Source organism: Prionailurus bengalensis, chromosome E4 (assembly GCF_016509475.1).
Source record: "Prionailurus bengalensis isolate Pbe53 chromosome E4, Fcat_Pben_1.1_paternal_pri, whole genome shotgun sequence".
Lineage (NCBI taxonomy): Eukaryota > Metazoa > Chordata > Mammalia > Carnivora > Felidae > Prionailurus > Prionailurus bengalensis.
In genome coordinates, this window is record NC_057360.1 from 24,277,072 (window position 1) to 24,295,892 (window position 18,821).

Below are 18,821 nucleotides of genomic sequence, written 5' to 3' on the forward strand. Positions count from 1 at the left end.
GAGGATGCTCTGGAACATGCAGAGGGAGTATCTCCTCCAGACGTGGGAGATCAGAGAAGCTGCCCATAAGTGAAGTTAGCTGAAAACTTGAGGAACTAATTGAAGGCAACATGGATAGCAATACCACCAAACCACCAGGTAGAGTCAAGCCAAACAGTAGATCCAAGTGAGAGATGACTTCTCGATTCAGATGTGACAAGTGCTTATCTTGCCACTGTGCCCATATTGGCCCACAGACTGGCCACAATTCATCCTAAACACTACGTTCTATAACAGATTTCTGGTTCCCTTTTTTTCTAAGTATATTCTGCTTTCTCCTGTCTTAATTTGTTATCTTAACCAGCCTCCCAGATACCAAGCATTTCAACTCAACCCAACAAGGGCCTATGTGGGAGGCACGGTGATAAATACAGGACATAAGGAAGGGAGGAACTGGGGCCCCACCACAAGGACCGCATAACCACAGACGCATAAAACTGAGAAAAGTCATGTGACCACCCACTGACCATTCCACACCCCACAAACCTTGCTGAGGTGACCTACCACTACCAATCCTGTTTATGAAACAAATATCCCCACTTTGAATTTATCCTAGGTTTGATGCATTTTCTGTGCCCTCCATCTGTCATATTGCAAAGACAGCAGACTGCACTCCTGACGCCAAAGCCCCTTCCCTGACAGTTGGATCCTTATCCTCTGTCCATTTGAGTACTCGTCCTAAAATGGTACATTTCCTGCTTCCAGAGAATACTGATGTTCTCTCCAATCATTTCTACATATCACTGTCCATATAAAACTGCAATACTGAGACCAAAGAAAAATAACCAGTTTTGACCATTTGCTCTTCCAAAAATCACTGAACATTCTACAAGCTAATTGAATGGTTGGATGAAATGACTTTTTAATGTCCCTTCCAATCCTGAGGTTTTATGATTCTATGACATAATTGGAGCCACTTCTCCTTGAGGGCTCTAGCTAAGAAAAGTTATCCTCGGCTAAGAAGTTATTATAAAGGGAAAATGGGGTCAGTATTTCAATAATATTTGGTTTTTCAAAGTTTTCCAACATAACTTCACTGTCAACAGGCAAAGCTGCAGCCACATGTAGAAGTATGGCCCCAGCCCGGGCCATATTCTGTTGTATATTTTACAACCAAAGGCAGAGGTTTCTTACTTCTTACTTCAAAAGATCCACGAAACATAAAATTTAAGGCACAAAGCAAAAAAGAATGTTCTGAATGTTTTGGATTGTATGACACTTCCCATCTGAGGGTGCGGAATTATTTTTGCTATCCTTTCCAAATTGAATCTTGTGTTTTGCGATCTGAGTACTAGAAAATACAAAAATTGTGCTCAGTCTTTTAGGCTTTTTGAATAATCTTTTTAGACATATAATGAGAGCTACGCCCACCCTCATGTGCTACATAGTCGCATACGTATCTTTGGTGCACCATACTTCATACATCCAAAATGGAGAATTTATCAATCAGATACATATCTTCCTAACAAGTATGTCAATTTGTGGTTCAAATTATCATTCAGGATGTAAAGAAGAGAAAGTCCCATCAATCAAGTCCTGCACCACAGCTAGTATCTAAGCAAAAAGCACACCATAAGCATAAGTACACCAAAAGCATCTTTGGTCTTCTGAGCTGATGTTCTCTTCCACTATTATGGAAATGGCCTGAAAGTTCCAGGCAGCTCCTGACAGCAAGGGATTAACAAACTGGGTTCGAATCCAACCTCTACCACTTCCTAGCTATGTGACCCAAAAATCAATTTAACTTCTCTAGACATTAGTTTCCTTATGGGGGGGAGGGGGGGAAGGTATCACAACACCACCTTCCTCATAAGATTATTGACATACTTCAGTAATACCCTCACCTCCATCTCTAGTTCACCCTAACACTGGTTGCTTTGGAGAATTTTGGAAGGGCTACTGGAATGTAGGAAAACAAATATGGAGAAGCCACTCAGTCCTCAAAAGAAGGGTTTGCAATTACTATGGCTCAATTGGTTGAGTCGCATTTAATTAAGACTGGAATTCCAAGGACAAAAACAGAGCTTCCCAACAGGACACCAAAGACAAGGAAACACGTGGGATCAGAGTTGGAAAGTTCCTAAGAACATGCTCTTGAGGTCTGGGAGGGTAGCCACAAATCACACTTTGCTGCAATGGAGGAGAAGGGACAGATTCTTCTATCCACTCTAAGAAATCTTTTCACATTGTCTCCCTCTCGATATTTCAGCTCTACTGCTAAATCCATGGTGAACCAACTCTGAACTCTGTATACATTTGAGCACACTGAGAGCGAGGAGAGAAGAGAGGCAGAGTCCAGCAACAGAAAGTGAGTGAGAATCACGACATAACTATGAACATCTCAGCGAACCATACCTTGTGTGTCTGGGGCCTATCGAGTTAACCCCTCCATTTTCCCCTGACTTATTCATTGGTTGCTGTTGTGTTTGGCTGAAAACTAAAACTGTCACCCAAGTAACATTGGTCTCCTTAGAAAGACAGGAACAACACAGCATCAGGAAACATAATGACCCTGTGAAAGGCAGCTGGTTTAGAACTTGTGAATCATTTTGAAATACCCAGACAAGCCACACCACATCAATACCACATGTAAATAAGATGCACACAACCCCCCAAAACAAAGTGAAGACTTGCCAGAACTCTGGTTCTGCCTTCCCTATCAGGTCTGCTGGGGAGGCACCGAGTGCTTTTGAAAATCATATTCCGAGTAAGGTGCCTGTTAGACAAGTGAAGACCTCTGGTCTTCAAACGGAAGATTCCTACCTTTCCAGGCCACACCCGCAGATGTGACTAACAGTTCACTGCCCTACTGGGAGGTACCTCGGTCCCAAGTACAAAGCAGGAAAGGCCCGAGTTGAGGTAGCTGGGGACGCCCGAAGCAATGAAGGCCCGTGTCAGCAGACTAGGGGACCCGGAGCAGAGGAAATCACGGCCGATGGCCATTCTGCCTTAAACTCAGGGAGTTTTAAGTTAACGTGTTGCCTCTGGTCTCGACGTGAGGCTCTGGGCACTTTGGTTTCCTGTCCTCCTTCACATCCCGCCTTTGGTGCTCAAACACTGAATTCTGTGAAACCCAAAGCCAGTAGAGATTGGATACAAGTGCCCAATCTTCATTGCTCTCAAGTCCATCCCCTATGAAGGCTGAGTGCAGCTGGCCTGAGGCCAGGTGAGACCACACTTCATCCCCTCTATCCAGCCTACCGTGATCTTCTTTCTCAAGGCTTTTTGTATCACCTCTTACTGCTGTCTCTTGAGGATTACTTCTATCTCCAGATCAAGAATTCCTTCGTTCTTCCACATGTTGGTATTTGCTGGAGTAGCGATCCTTGTCGCCAAGCTTTCCATTTCTCACGGGGATGTGCTGAAGGAGCCATTAGGTGATAATAGATAACTCACATGATCTCAACCAAGATTTTAGAACCTTGGTGGAAAAAACTCTTGTTTATGGAAGCAGTGACTCTCCAAAGAGCCAGCGCTCTGTGCACGCTACATATGAAGTCGTGGACACTAAGTGTGCATTTGTCTCCTCGCGGGCTGCAGAAAGGAGGTAACAGTGGGAAATCTGCCACCACCTCCCCCCAGTAGGCAGCAGATCGGCAATGGTCTGTGCCCTGAGCATCCTGGATACGTGGTAGAGGTACAGGAGGAGAGGGGCTCTCAGCATCAATAGGGAGAGGACAGCGAGAGAAAAAGGTGCCATATGGGCAAAACTGCTTATGGCTGTCTGCACAGAGTGCTGCTTTCTGGTCCTTGTTACTGCGTGTCACTTTCTGCCACTCCACCCCCACTCTCTTTGCCAAAAGCCTCAACATTTCTAAGAGGTTCTGAATTATTGACAAACCTAGGGAAGATGCTTTGGAAAACATTAAGTACAAAAACAGACCTGAACAGCTAGTGCAAACACTCGGTCATTGGCGGTTTCCTTTTGAAGGCCAAAAGAGAAGAAGACGACGAAGGAAAGAAAAAAGAAAAAAAAAAAAAAAAAAAAAAAAGCCTGCCTCTGCTAAATAATAATGATATTCACAGAACAAGAGACTCTGCAGCTCCAAAGTTCACAGCGTCTCCAGCTTTACTCACCCCTAGCCATCTTGCTCCTTTATTGGCAGCCTGTTGAATCTGGACTCTTTTGAGGGTGACATGGTAAACAGCTCCTTCCTCTACCTCTTCACCCCAGTCCTGAATCGAGCTCTGCCAGGGGATGGGATAAAGAGAAAGAAAAAGAGTATTTTTTTTTTCCTCTCTGCTAACCACAATCTATCCCAGCTGCTTTACTGCTTACACCAGCACTCAGGGCACAAGACGGGCTGTTCAAAATAAATATTACAATCAGAGCAATACAAGACACATTGCGATAGAAGGAATGCTGAAATTTTCTTGGACCCCAGCCCTTTCCTGTGGTATCAAGATCCCTGGACTTTTCCATGTAGTTATTTTTCCTACACTCACTCACACAACTTAGGGGGTTTTCTTAAGTCTTTTTCCCCCCTCCTTCTTTAAGACACTATGATTTAATCCTGATTAACACCTCCCCCCACTTAAGTGAAAAGAAAAATAATTCGTTGGTACAAAGTCTGTACTACTTTTATAAGTGGCTCAGTTACTTGAGCATACTACATTTGAAACTCAGGCACAAACAAGTGTCTAAAACGCCAGGAGCCCTGACTCCCTTGGAAGTGAAACGCTCCCCGTGTCTTTTTCTCCTTTTGCTGTGCTGGGACCCAAAAAGTTAGCGGGGTTGGAGGTAAAAAGTGTTTATTTCCGGAAAAGAATCTGGCAAGTGCAGAAAAAGCAACACATCATCATGCAGCCGCAAGTAAAAGGCGTGCGCGACCCCCTGGACTTCCACGTCCCCAGCTACAGCCCGAGTGGTGTTAAAGAGCCGCCGGGGCGCGGGAGCGCTCCCGGGTTCACCCCGACTAACAGTCCTCTGTCCTTAAAAGTTTCCCTTTCCCGACAAACATCTGCCCCACACACACCAGAGGCAACTGCCGACAAAGTAGGTGTCGCTGAAAAGAAGACACGCCGAGAGGAAAGCGTACAAAGCGGAGCGAGGCAGCCTCAGCTCCCAAGTAGGGGATCGGATGGCCCCGTCCGCTCCGAGAGAGTCCAAAACACACCCGGAGAAAGCGGCAGAAGATTCCCCACCAGAGAAGCCTCGGGAGAAGGCAGAGCTCTCTTTACCATTTTAGCTTGCCAAAGCAATTTCATTCTCAGTTTTCTCTTCGGTCCGCGGCCGCGGCATCCTGCGCCCCGCTCCGGGCCCAACGCGGTCTCGGCCGGCGCGCCCGCCGCGCCCCCAGCCCCACCGCCCGCGCGCCCGCCGCGCCCCGAGCGAGCACAGACCCGCGCGCTGCCCCCGCCGCCGCCGCCGGTGCGCGCGACTCGGGCCACAAAGGGAGCGCGGCGAGCGAGGGCGCCGCAGACTCCTCCCCGCGCCGCTCCGCCGCTCCGTGATGTCAGGCTTTCCTGTTTGTGCTCCGAGCACACTCTCCCTTTCTCAAATCCCATGCATAAAGTTAGCATGCAGTAGTTTCTCCGGCCACGAAGGCGATCGGGACACAAGCCTTTCAAGGTGCTCAGGTTTCCTGGACGGTCACCAGGTGCCAAGAAAGCACCCCGCGCGGTGTCGGGGGGGGGGGGGGGGTCCGGGGGGGTCCGAGTGTGTGTCCTCTTCCTTTGCTAAGAGATAAAGGGGGAGCGGGCAGAGCCAAAAGGATGGGAGGAGAGGGTCGGGAAAACTTTTGTTACCTACTGAATTTAGGTTAAATCAGAGCTGCCCCCAAAGAGAGGGGCAGTACTAGAAGCCAGGAAGTTTTTCATTAGGGCAAAAAAGAAACGGTCAGAGGATATTCCAAAACCCATGCCCAGGGGCCCTACCCGGTCGCGCATCAGCACGCTGCCAACAGGAAATTGCTCTGGACTTCTTTCTGCCACCCATTATGATAAGGCTCATCCACAGTAACTGGCCATCGTGGGTGGGAAGGGGACAAAGCAGAATAGGGTTTTGTGGGGCTGACAGCGTGGAAAGTGGGCCATCAGTGGCCCTGGAGGTTCTGTGAGTCTTTGTGAGACAGCCATCAGTTGAGTTGTCCCTACTGTAGGGACACAGCGGGATAGTAACAGAAAGGACAGAGCCCTTCGCAAGGAGACTGTTAGAGGGAGTTTTGTCATAACAGAAAGATCTACTACCAGGACAAAAGATTATAACATCTCTTAGATCCAGTTTTAATAAATCAACAGCATAATACCAGATGATAATATAATCAAAATGGCACGTGACAGAATTCCATGCCAATTCCAAAAAAAAAAAAATCCTCAGAGCTCACATCTTATACTAGTTGAGTTTAATCACCTTTCAGTTTGTTTTTAAAGACCTCTCACTAATTGCCATGCTAAGGCATAAGGCTAGGATTTGGTTCATAATAAATATATCATGAACTGCAAAGCTAGAGAGTCATGTGTACCGATGTTCCCAGGAGAACAGAATAAATGACAGTGAAAACACATCAAGGAGAAACAAAAGGATTTGGGACATTCAAGAACATCTTGAAGTCACTCAGCCAAGTTCCTCTTATACAACGAGAACCTACCCAGCTCAGTAACTGTGGAGACAGTGAATGCTCTTTTTATGAAACTGAAGTGATTGTTTCTATAATTTAAAAAAAAAAAAAAAGGAACAGCACATAGACCAGATCCTCCTTGTGATCAGCAGGATAGAGTGTCCCCAGTGTCTAGAGGAATATCATGTGGACGCCCTACCTGCCCCTCCTTCTTATGCCATCCTCAGGCCCCCTGGCCCACCCTTAGAGGACCTACCTATTCCGTGATCTCAAAGACCTCAAGATGCACCTGAGGGCAGTTAAGCCAGCCATTAGTTAATTTCACCACTACTGTAACCTGATTTGGGCTGTAAATTTGGAGATTACTGAAAAATTTTCACTTCAGGGACATCAAGCACTTTCTCAGCCTTGCCTGTCCCGTGCAGCCTTCCCAGACAGGGCAGCTTGTAATTCATAATGCTCCACTCCGGTTTCAGATCTTGTCACCCTCTTCTCCACCAATTCCCTGGCTGGCCACCTGGTGTATAGAGTGAAAACACAGGCTTCAAGGCAAGTGGATCCAGCTTCAAATCCACACTTATGTTGAGAGTGAAGTTGGAGGCACCTGGGTGGCTCAGTCGGCTAAGCATGCAACTCTTGACTTCAGCTCAGGTCATGATCTTACAGTTCGTGGGTTCGAGCCCTGCATCAGGCTCCTCACTGACAGTGCAGAGCCTGCTTGGGATTCTCCCTCTTCCTCTCTCCACCCCTTCCCTGCTTGTGCTCTCTCGGAAAAGAAACAAAAAGAAAAAGAATGACCTTGGGCGCTACCTCCCTGAGCCTTAGTTTCCTCATCTGTAAAAAGGGACAAACATCTACCTCCTCACAGAGTTCGAAAAAGGATTAAATGAAATATGTATGCAAAGTATCTAGCAAATGGTAAGTAATCAAAAAGTTCTATTCCCTTATTATTGCATTTCTTCCCAAACTGTATTTTTTTCCAGACTCACTGAAAACTTATATATGTATGCAGTGTGGGGAACCCTGAAATCATGTCTTCTTACTAAATTGCATTATAATTTCAGAGAGGTTTTCCAAGAATAACTGTTTTTATTTATATCTGATAATGTATGTGATGTTGTTCAAATGCTTAACCACACACACACACACACACACACACACACACACACACAGGTCTGGTTATACTAGATAGTGCATTAAGTGTTGCATTTTACAATTTTTAAAATATTCATTTAAAAATATTTCACCTGTAGGCAGCTCAGACAGTATTACCTTATTACACATACCTTTGGGTTAAAATACTCCTGGCAAATATGTGGGGAGGATAAACCAGTAAGCCATTTGTAATTAAGTTTGAATTTATTTACCAGATTAGCTTGCCCATGATCTGGCAGGGTCCTAGAGGACAGGTCAAGTTTTGTTAAAAGGAGATCAGCAATGTTCTGTAATTTTCAGTGTATGAGTCTTTCATCTCTTTGGTTTGGCTTATTCCTAAGTTTTTATTCTTTTTGATGCTATTGTGAATGGGATTATTTTCTTAATTTCATTTTTGGACTGTTGGTTGTTCTTATATAGAAATGCAATTGATTTTTATACACTGATCTGGCATCCTATAACGTTACTGAATTCATTTATGCTAAAAATTCACTTGTGGACACAAATAAACGAAAATACATCTTGTGTTCATAGATTTGAAAACTTAATTATTGTTAAAATATCCATACTACCCCAAGCAATCTACAAATTCAATGGAATCCCTAACAAAAATGCAATAGCATTTTTTACAGAAATAGAAAAAAAATCCTAAAATTCATATGGAACCAGAAAGGACACTGAAAAGCCAAAGCAATCTTGAAAACAAAGAAAAAAGTTGGAGGTGTCACATTTTACAGTTTCAAAACATATTAATAAGCTATAGTAATCAAAACAGTGTGGAACTGGTATACGACAGAAAAATAATGGACCAATGGAATCTAACAGAGAGCCCAGAAATAAACCCACACATATACAGTCAAGTGATCTTTGAAAAGGGTGCCAAGAACAAGCAATGGGGAAAGGACAGTCTCTTCAACAATGGTTCTGGGTAAACTGGATATCCACTAAACTCCTAGAATGCATAGAGAAAAAGCTTCATGACATTGGTCATGGCAATGGTTTCATGGATATGACACCAAAAGCACAGGCAACAAAAACGAAAATAGATGAGCAAGACTAGATCAAACTAAAAAGCTTCTACACAGCAAAGGAAACAATCAACAGAATGAAAAGGCAACATATCATATAGAAGAAAATATCTGCCAACAACATAGCTGATAAGGAGTTAAAATCCACAAGAAATAAGAAACTTATACAAATCAACAAAACAAACAAATAAAATAATCCAATTTAAAAATGGCCAAAGGACTTGAATAAACATTTCTCCAAAGAAGAGATACAAATGGCCAACAGACATATGAAAAGATGCTCAACATGACTAATCATCAGGGAGACGCAAGTCAAAACCACAATAAGATATCACCTCACACCTATTAGGATGGACATTATTCAAACAAACAAAGAAAAAAAAACGTTGGCTGGGATGTGGAGAAAAGGGAAACTTTGTATACTGTTTGTAGGAATATAAATTGGTACAGCCATTATGGAAAACATTTCAGAGGTGACTCGATAAACTAAAAATAGAACTACCTCATGACCCAGCAATCCCACCCCTGGGTGTTCATCCTAAATAACTGAAACCAGGATCTCAAAGAGACATTTGCATTTCCACGTTCATTACACACTATTCATAATAGCCGAGACGTGGAAACAACCTAACCGTCCATCAATGGATGGATGAATGAAGAAAATGTGATATGTACATACCTACAACAGAATATTACTCAGCTGTAAAAAAGGAGGAAATCCTGTCATTTGCCTACAACATGGATGGACCTTGAGAACATAATGCTAAGTGAAATAAGCCAGTCACAGAAGGACAAGTACTGCATGATTTCACTTACGTGAGCTATCGAAAATAGACTCCTAGAAGCAGAAAGTAACAGTGGTTCTTGTCAGCGACTGGGGGAAGGGAGAAATAGGGAGTTGCTGTTCAATGTGTATAAAGTTTCAGATATTTAAGATGAAAAAGTTCTGGAGATCTACTGTATAACATTGTGCTTACAGTTAACATTATGTACACTTAAAAATTTGGTGTGTGATCTATTCTTAAAGCATAGGATACTGCTAGGAATAGTTGCCTATTTGGTTGCCTATTTCTGTTGCCATATTTGGTGGTCACTGATAAGTCCGTAGCAATACAAGGATTCTAGGATGTCACAGGAGAGAAGGAAGATATATAGAAGAACCCCAAATTGGAGGACGAAACTTGCTTACTTTACAGTTTCACCAGAGCCAATAGAGAGCTGGTTAAGAGCAAATATAAGCAGGGGCACCTGGGTGGCTCAGTCAGTTAAGCGTCCAACTTCAGCTCAGGTCATGATCTCATAGTTCATGGGTTTGAGCCCCCCATCAGGCTCTGTACTGACAGCTCAGAACCTGGAGCCTGCTTCAGATGCGCGCTCGCTCTCTCTCTCTCTCTCTCTCTCTCTCTCTCTCTCTCTCTCAAAAATAAATAAACACTAAAAAAAGAGCAAATATAAGCAGCAGATTCTTTACGAGAATGTATCTACAAATGGAAATACGTAGTTTACATATTCTCTTCATTCATGTATCTATTCACTGGCCTCTCTGACACCACACTTTCCTAGATTTTATTCTACCTCTCTGGCTGCAAGAAAAAGTGAAAAATACAAAAGCTATGTATACTTACATAGGCAGCATGCCATGGAGTAATACTTATGTGCCTGGCTAAATGAGGGGGCATCTGAGAGTCAGAGTTTGAATCTGAGTTCTAGAGGCTTCCAACCAAGTGGCTGACCCTCACTTCTCACAGCATGAGTGTCCTCATCTGTCCCCTTCAAGCTCATCATGAGTGTTAAATAAACTATACTATGTAAAACACCTAACATAATACACTATGCTGTATAAAACACCTAATCAAGTTCTTGGGATTTAAGAGGCCTTGAATAAAAATGTATCTCCTTCCCTCCCTACCCCCCACATGTTCCTGGCATGTTCTTTACAAGTTTGCTTGTTTCCTTGTTTTCTTGGATAGTAAGTTGTAATGCATGACAGAAAAATAAAGGCAGTGCAAGTATAATGGACATTGTACGTGGAAATAAGTACTGACACACTTGTCTTGAAACTGGCAATATCAGCATAAGATGGTAAGAAATGGGAAGGCCTTGGTTTTGTCCTCAAAGTCAATGCCAGACTATAATGTCCTATGACCAGTCAAAAGTATAGGGGTCCCTGGGTGGCTCAGTCGGTTGAGCATCCGACTTCAGCTCAGGTCATGATCTCGCAGTTTGTGATTTCGAGCCCCACGTCAGGCTCTGTGCTGACAGCTCAGAGCCTGGAGCCTGCTTCTGGTTCTGTGTCTCCCTCTCTCTCTGCCCCTCCCCTGCTCATGCTCTGTCTCTCTCTCTCTGTCAAAAATAAAAAAAAATAATAAAACATTAACAAATTTTTTTTTAAAGTTTAGAGGAAAAACGGTCCTAAGAAAGCAATAACAACAACAACAACAAATATGGGAAGAAAACTAAAAAGTGAGAGGTCAGGATTCTCCTTCCACTCCTTAGGAGTGCTGGGTGCTTATCACCTCTACTTGCCCACAGCCCTTACCTAAACAGATGAGTTTGAGAACCTTTCCCACTTTTGAGCAAAATCGATAATAGCCATTGTACAATATTTTATTTACAAACCATATCTTCCGCAATATGTAGTTCCCTAAAACTTTTTGGTAGGGGACATAAGCACACGAATCTGCCAACTCTTGACTCCTTTCCTCCAACAACATCTATGTATTGTCAAACTGCAGACACCTTAATCCTTTCAACATCCCTATGAAATGCTTCTTCCTCTTCTCCAGTCTCGCAGGCTGTGTTGTTCATCAAAGAACTTTCCATAGTCATCTCCCCACAATCAGCAGGGTATCCTGCTATGGTTGTTCCTAGCTCTGCTAACCGGTGTTGCCCCATTCACCTACTCTTTGCTTGAGCTTTCAACCTTGCCTTGCAAAGGGTAAGAACCGGTCATGCTTGGTCAAAGATGATTTGCTTCCATTTTCTGAGGTCCCCAAGTAATTTTACTAATTATCATAGAGATACCATAAGTTAACATTCTCAATGCTCTGTTATTAGGTTTTCTTATTTAGGCAAGTGAATTACAAGCCAGTTTTAGACAGACTCATTACAACTAAAGAGGCTGCCATAGGAGGCAGAAAAGTGGAGACAGAAGAAACACAAACAAATAGCACCAGACAGATGGCAGGCCAAAGGCAAAGGACTCCTCTGACCATTATGGCAAACATTTTTCAACTAATAGTTTACCAATTGCTAGCAGTTACTCTTAATTGATGTTGATGATGCTTGCCTGAGGAAGAAGTTGGTTATTGGAATACTATTTGTAACTTGGGCTAATGAGCATGATTACCTCATCTAATTATAGATTTCTGTAAAAGAAAAAAGGACAACAGAGGTTTATTCACGTGGTTGAAAAGATCAAAACATGCAACAGTCAGCTCAGACATAACGCCAGGTCTGTGTGATATATAATCAAACATCCTGCAAAGTGGAGAATGGGGGACCTGATGCCATGTAGGGCTTTGACCAAGATTCTGGAAGGAGCTTCTGGGCAATTAGCCTAATCGTACCTTGTTTCAGAGCTAAAGGAACATCCTTTTTCTGTAATAAAGGTAATGGAATAGTACTGAAAGCTCGAATGAACTAGAACTGCTGTAACATAGTGGCTAAGAGTGAGGGCTGCAGTCAGAAACACCTAGATTTGAGTCCTGGATCCATCACTCCTCTCTGAAGCAAGGTCTTTAACATCTCTAAATCCATACAAAATAGGGATACAAAACACCTTCCTCACTGGCCCATACTGACAAGTAAATGAGATAATACACATCAAGACTTTAGCACAGTATCCAGCATGGAGGTAAATTCTGAGCTAACATTGTCCGTTGTTATTCATCAGATCAACAATTTGCAAAAGCTAAAGGAGACTGATTATATTACAACTCAGACCCATACATCAAGTAACTCAAGATTTTGCAGTTTGAAGCTAAAACTTCATGATGCAGTGAACCTAGAAAGAACTCAAAGCCCCCACAAACTGTTCAGTCATTGAGTACCATTTACTGAGCTGCTACACAGCACAGAAAGATACTGTGCCTGGTATTCTTGCCCACCTCCTTCTCCTCCACATAGTGATATTTTCAAATCGCCATAACATCCCCTCCTATTCTTAAATCCCTCTGATAGCTCCCCATTGTTAAGGATAAAAACCGAAATCCTTTTCATATTCCACAGGGTCTTGCCTAGGCTGGCCCCTGCCTACCTCTCCTGACTCCTCCCATGTACTTTACATACATGCTCTGGGCTCCAGCAACCCAGCCATCTTTCAATATCTTGACTATGTCTGGTCCCGGTCCATGACAGAGGCTTTACACATGTGATTCTCCTTTTGGGGGGACATCCCTCCCTCTTCTCAAAGCTCTCCCAGCTGGGTTAAATTCCCCCTATTATGTGCTCTCATGGCACCATGTTCCTCTCTTTGTCACCACAGCCGTAATTTTACATTTCATTGTATGATCTTTTGATAAATATCTGTTTCCCCCAAACTCCATGAAGGCAGAGGTAATTAAATTCTTTCTCATCATTGTTTTCTAGTACCTCCCACAGCACCTAGCACATGATAGGTAAATAGATGTAAATAACTGTGACCGATTGCTAGATACAGACACATAAAGCCACGCTGTACATTCAGTAAGTGCTTTGTAATTGCTGCTGAGTGATATAAATAAATCTCAGATATTGTCTCTACCTTAAGGTTGTTTATACTCTGAAAGCAGAGAAAAGACATAAAAGGATAAAATGAAAAATTACCCATAGAGCCACAGATCAGCAAGTACAGATTAAGAGAACAGGGTCCACTGAGCGATGTGTCACTGAGAGGACACCAACAACCTCGATCAGGAGGCACTCATTCATAAAGGACTCACAGATAATTATAGTTTTTATTGAGATTGTGTTAACCACCACTTTGAAGACAAAGAGAAACATGAACTAGGAGGAAGAAGTGGAGGACTTTCAGTAGGAGAGATGGCAGGTCAAAGGATGGTATTTGGTTGGAGAAGAGACTCAGACAGTCAAGGGACATGAGGTTTGGATAAAGTACCCAGGAGGCAGAGATTCTTGCATTTTTTGTAAGAGAATATCGAAATGATACAACAGAGGGTGAACAAGGCGATTGTAATACTTGTCCACAGGTGAGTCGGGGATCAGTGGGGAGACAGCTCGGAGGTAGAGCGATGTGATAGGAAGCAATAAGGTAAAGTACATGCCAAACAGCTAACACCGAGGCTGAGGCCAGGGCTTTGCACTAAAGAAATGAATCAGGGTTGACGTTTTGGAAAAACGAATGTTGCAGCTTAATGATAGGCAGCGTGTTGCAATGAAATGAGAGGGGAAAGAACAGACCTGCAAGGCTTTAAGAATGGCACACTGGGATTGTCGAGGGGACATTAAAATAAAGAGAAAATGGGAAGGACTTTCTGCTTTGGGGAAAAAAAATATTACCAGTTCAGATCTGGGGGGAAAGAAAAAAAAGATATTGAAGAGTGATAGGAAGGAAAGATAAAGACTAGAAATGAAGAAAGTAGTTGCAAGTTAGTAATGTATACAGGAAGTTGTCTGAAAGCATGAATTCACATGATTCCTCCTCAGTGGAGAAGCAGAATCTAAACAGTGTCAAGATGCACCCACAACTGAACACCAAACAAAAAGAACCAGAGAGAAGAGCAAGAGGGAAAGAAAAAACAAGTAGAGCTTGAGTTATGGAAACTAACGCTGAAGGGAAGCTCATTGTGACTAAAACTTCTCAAATATATGAAAGTCAGACTTGGAATACAGTCAGTGGACTGTAGAATACTTCAAATGATAAGCAGTTTATCTTCTGTCATTATCGCAAGAAGCTATACATATTTTTAAGAGGGTTTTCCCTGTGTAAAAACATACGATTTTTTTAAAAAAACTTATCACCGGTTATTCTATTCTGTGACACTCTTCAATAAAATGTAACCAAAGTTAATTGAAAGTCTTACTGTGGTCAGTTACATAACACCAGGATTGCTGAATAGCTTAAATGCAGTGTTTTCCCAGAAATATTTGTCTTTTGGACGAAACCAAGAATGGAAAGTTTCTGCCTTAAAGGAGAACTTTTGAGAAGGTGGAAAGAAAAGAAAACCATATATAACAGAAATAAGACTTTTAACAACAATTAACCAATATGCTGCAAGTAGAGGAACTACTCACACAGAAACACACAAAAACACAAAGAAAAGTGAATTTTACCGCTTTAGAGGGTTGATTGTGGATTGTATATCAATTAGATAATGTCTTTTTAAAAATCAGAAAATATCTCACAGATTGCCTTTGCCAGGAACAAATTTAGGCACATCTTTGGTTCTTATTACTTTCGTGTTAAGCTGGAAGAGTCAATTCAGGCTAACCCATACTGATTCTGCTTTGTATAAGACATGAAGTGAGGTCTACAGGACGAAAATGTGTTTCATTTGGGGCAGGAGAGGGGGTGGAGTTATTACCTTGGTTTATTCAGGATTTTCTACATAGGCGAATAGCTGCTGCTCTAGAAAGCTGCCCATAGCCCTCACTCCTACCCTGGTTTTCCCTCAAAGATAATGTGTGTGCACGTGTACATGCCTGTGTGTGTTGCAGAATGAGGAGTTTGGGGTGGATGTAGGGCAAGGTGGAATATTCGGTGGTGTATGTGTGTTGTAGGAGGAAGAACTGGTAGGCTGGCCTTCATCTTGAACTTTAATCACAAAAGATGACTTCTCTCCGAAATAACAGAAGGGCACTGTAAAGAAACGATGGCACAATTGTCAGTTACGTAGCAACCTTATGACAAAACAAGTAAGATACTTTGTTCCTGTAACTAAATAGGTCACATATTTTACATTATACAAAGGAATTTCTCTCCTGTGACTGGCCAGGACTCCCTCCTATGAAATTAGCGCACCCTGTGTCTCAGGAAACCACACCACCCTTGGCTGAAGCCTGTATGATCTTAGCATGAAGACCAGCAGGTGTTCTTGGCATACGACCCCAACTTGCGCTAAGTTTGCGGCCTTCCCCACCTGAAAAGGCTTGCAGGTAAAGTGCAGGTTGGGTGAGCAGTGAGAAATCCCTCAATCTGATTAGTTCTTAAATCTATACCAGACTCAAGCTGCCCTAAGAAGGTACAATATATTTAGCAGGTTAGCAATTGGGACATAGGCTTGGATGCTTGTACAGAGTTTATAACACTTGATTGATTGATTGATTGATTGATTGATTGCAAAAGAAAAAAGAAAAAAAAAGATGGTTTTATTAAAGCATGGGGACAGAGCCCATGGGCAGAAAGAGCTGCCAAATTTATAACATTTTAAACAAGAAGGGCTTCTATTTCTCTCTTGTAAAACAGTCCAGAGATAGGCAGTCCAGGCCTGGTGTGGCAACTTTGCTCTGTGAGATCATAGTCAGAGCCAGGCTTTTTCTATCTTACCGTTTCACCATCGAGGATGAGGCCCTGGTCCACATGGTTCATTGTCATGATGAAATTCTGGGAGGTCCAATTTTGTCCTGGAATCCTTGGAACCTACACCCACAGTGAATTTAATCTCTTTCCAGGACATAGAACTCATTGTAAGGCCTTCTGTACCTTCTTAGGCCTGTGCCTATAGGACTCAGGGAATTGTCCCCAGAGAAAATGATCTCTAAGGTGAGACCTGAAAGCCGAGATAGAATTAGAAGTAGTAGAAGAAGGGGGTGCAGGCAGAGGAGAGACCAATCCAGGCAGAAGGAACAGAATTGGGGAAGGCCCTAGACTTAGAGGAATCACAGATCAAACACTAGGTCGCAAAACATGCCAAATAGGCTGTTCGTTTTTCCTTATAAAGAAGCAGTGCCTGCTGTATCTTCACTTTGAGAGCACTAATTCATCTTACTAGCATAATGTACCAACTGGATGCATGTCCCTTGGAAACACGAGGCATGCTTTTGTTTTATTTTATGTAATCCCATAATCCCTCAAATGATCCTCCGTGAAGGGTCAGGTAAATAAATAACTATTTTAATGACTTTAATAGAGCACATCCTATGTGTAAAGCACTGAATTGCACATACTGGCCCTGGATCTAAAGTAAGGGAGGCAAACAAGCAAACAAACAAAGTAAGCAGGCGAGAGGGGAGGGTCTGATTACGGACTTCTGTGAAACCATCCAGACTAAATTCCAAGTCAGAATGCTACCGTTACAGTTTGTCCCACTTAGAACGGCCATCCTAGCACACCCCAGGTAAAAGTCTGGCACATATCTGGGGGCAAAAATACAGGCTGGATGGAAGGGCATCTTTCAAGCCCCACCTTGGAAATACTCAGTGTTAGCGCTATATCCGATCAGGGAATGGGAGAGAAGACCAGACAGTGGGCTCTCTTTTAAGGGAAGAAAGAGCAACTTTAGATACTAAAGACTGTGAGCCTCCTGAAAACTTTAAGTATGAATGAAATTCCCAGATGGCGGGGAAGGGGTTTAGGGAAGCAGGGCAGAAGCGAAGAGAACAATCCGAGCAGGGGGAAAGGTTTGACCCCAAGCTTAGAAGTCAAATGTGAGGTCATCACAGAGCAGGCAGAGACAAGGAGGCCACCCAGCCCAGCCCAGCCACACCACCTGGGCACGTGTGCCCACTGCACCCCTTGCTCACTGTCTCCCCACAGCATTCCCTAAGTCGTACTGACAGAAATAGGTAACTTCATCTAGCGTAGACTATCCAAGCCTCTCTGTGCTAGGGTCCTTTATTTGAGGTTTACATGCCTTGGGGTAGGTCGAGATTATGTACGGTTTAGTCACCATGGCATGAATATCACCAATTTGAAGGCATCAGTGTTTTGGTGTTGATAACTGGCTAGCGCTTTCCATCACTACAATTTGCAGAGTGATTTTACACGAATCAGTTTCCTTATCTTCACAACAACCATGGAAGTAGAAGTACTATCGCCATTTTATAACCTAAGAAACTGAAATGTCAAGACTACGGAGACAATGGAAATGCAAGAGTCATGTCTTCGGCCCAAGTCTTTTGACTCCAAACATCATGCTATTTCCAAAAGAGTACACGTTACACTTACCGTGATGAGCACTGAATAACCGATTGAACTGATGAATTGCTATGCTGCACACCTGAAACTCACACTATATGTTAACTACACTGGAATTAAAATTTTTTTAAATAACAAAAAATAACAAAATAACATAAAAATATACCTTTTTTCTTAGAACATTTGTTTGCCTCTTTGCTGTTGCTTCTATTATTTAGGACTTTTGGCACCTTATAAAGTACAATAGTTCCTCATACCCATTAGTAATCAGAGGTAGGTACATTCACACTGTTGCCGGTACTAAGAATTCTGTCCTTCCCGGCTCTTTCATGAGTGTCTAATCTTTTTCATTCCCAGTGCCACTATCCTGATTCAGGATTGTACTGTCTGGCATGATGGCCCCATTTGTTCATTCACACAAACATGCAGGCAGCCGCTATGCCCCAGGTACTGAGCTAAGTGTTGGACATGCCGTGGGGATCAACACAGAGTCTCTGCTTTCAAAGAACTTACAGTCTAGGGAGGAGAGAGACAGGTAAATAAGACCTTACCAAGAATGTGAGAAGGCTATAATGGAGCAGGCACATGGCAGGGCCCCTGGCATCAAGTAGAGGCGCCTGTTCTAGAGTCACGGAGTCAGGGATGTCTAAAACTAAGACTTTAATGGAAAGGAAGCAAAAGTCAGCTGATGAAAAAGGAGAAAAATGCTCAGTTCAGGAAGAAGAATGGCATGAATGTTGAGAATAACAAAGCAATTTCACAGACGAAACTGAGTATGGTTTGATCTGCTGGAAGGATGAGTACAGTGGAGAAGGGTAAAGAGGCAAGGTCGACGTCAGATTCGGAGAGCTTGGGAGCCATGTTGAAAAGTCTGGACTTGATCCTGGGGCAGTGGAGACCATCGAAGGGTTCCACACAGCAGCGTTACATGAGAGACTCGTATGTTGTTTTTATTTATTTTTT

The 18,821-nt window shown here is 43.0% G+C and overlaps 1 protein-coding gene across 3 annotated transcripts in view; it reads right to left on the minus strand.

Moving 5' to 3' along the window:
- Positions 1-18,821, minus strand: part of RGL1 (ral guanine nucleotide dissociation stimulator like 1) — a 257,870-nt gene that overhangs the window by 121,394 nt on the left and 117,655 nt on the right. Inside the window, exons 1-2 of one of the 3 annotated variants that reach the window (XM_043567991.1) lie at positions 5,221-5,352; positions 4,117-4,227 (exon numbers count right to left, since the gene is read on the minus strand). The exons of 1 other annotated variant lie outside the window; for it this stretch is intronic. In XM_043567991.1, the coding sequence (XP_043423926.1) occupies positions 4,117-4,227; positions 5,221-5,247 (138 nt within the window). In that variant the 5' untranslated portion in view covers positions 5,248-5,352. Of the gene's footprint in view, positions 1-4,116; positions 4,228-5,220; positions 5,353-18,821 lie in introns of those variants that run through there. One more of the 3 variants, XM_043567990.1, reaches the window with a different exon arrangement.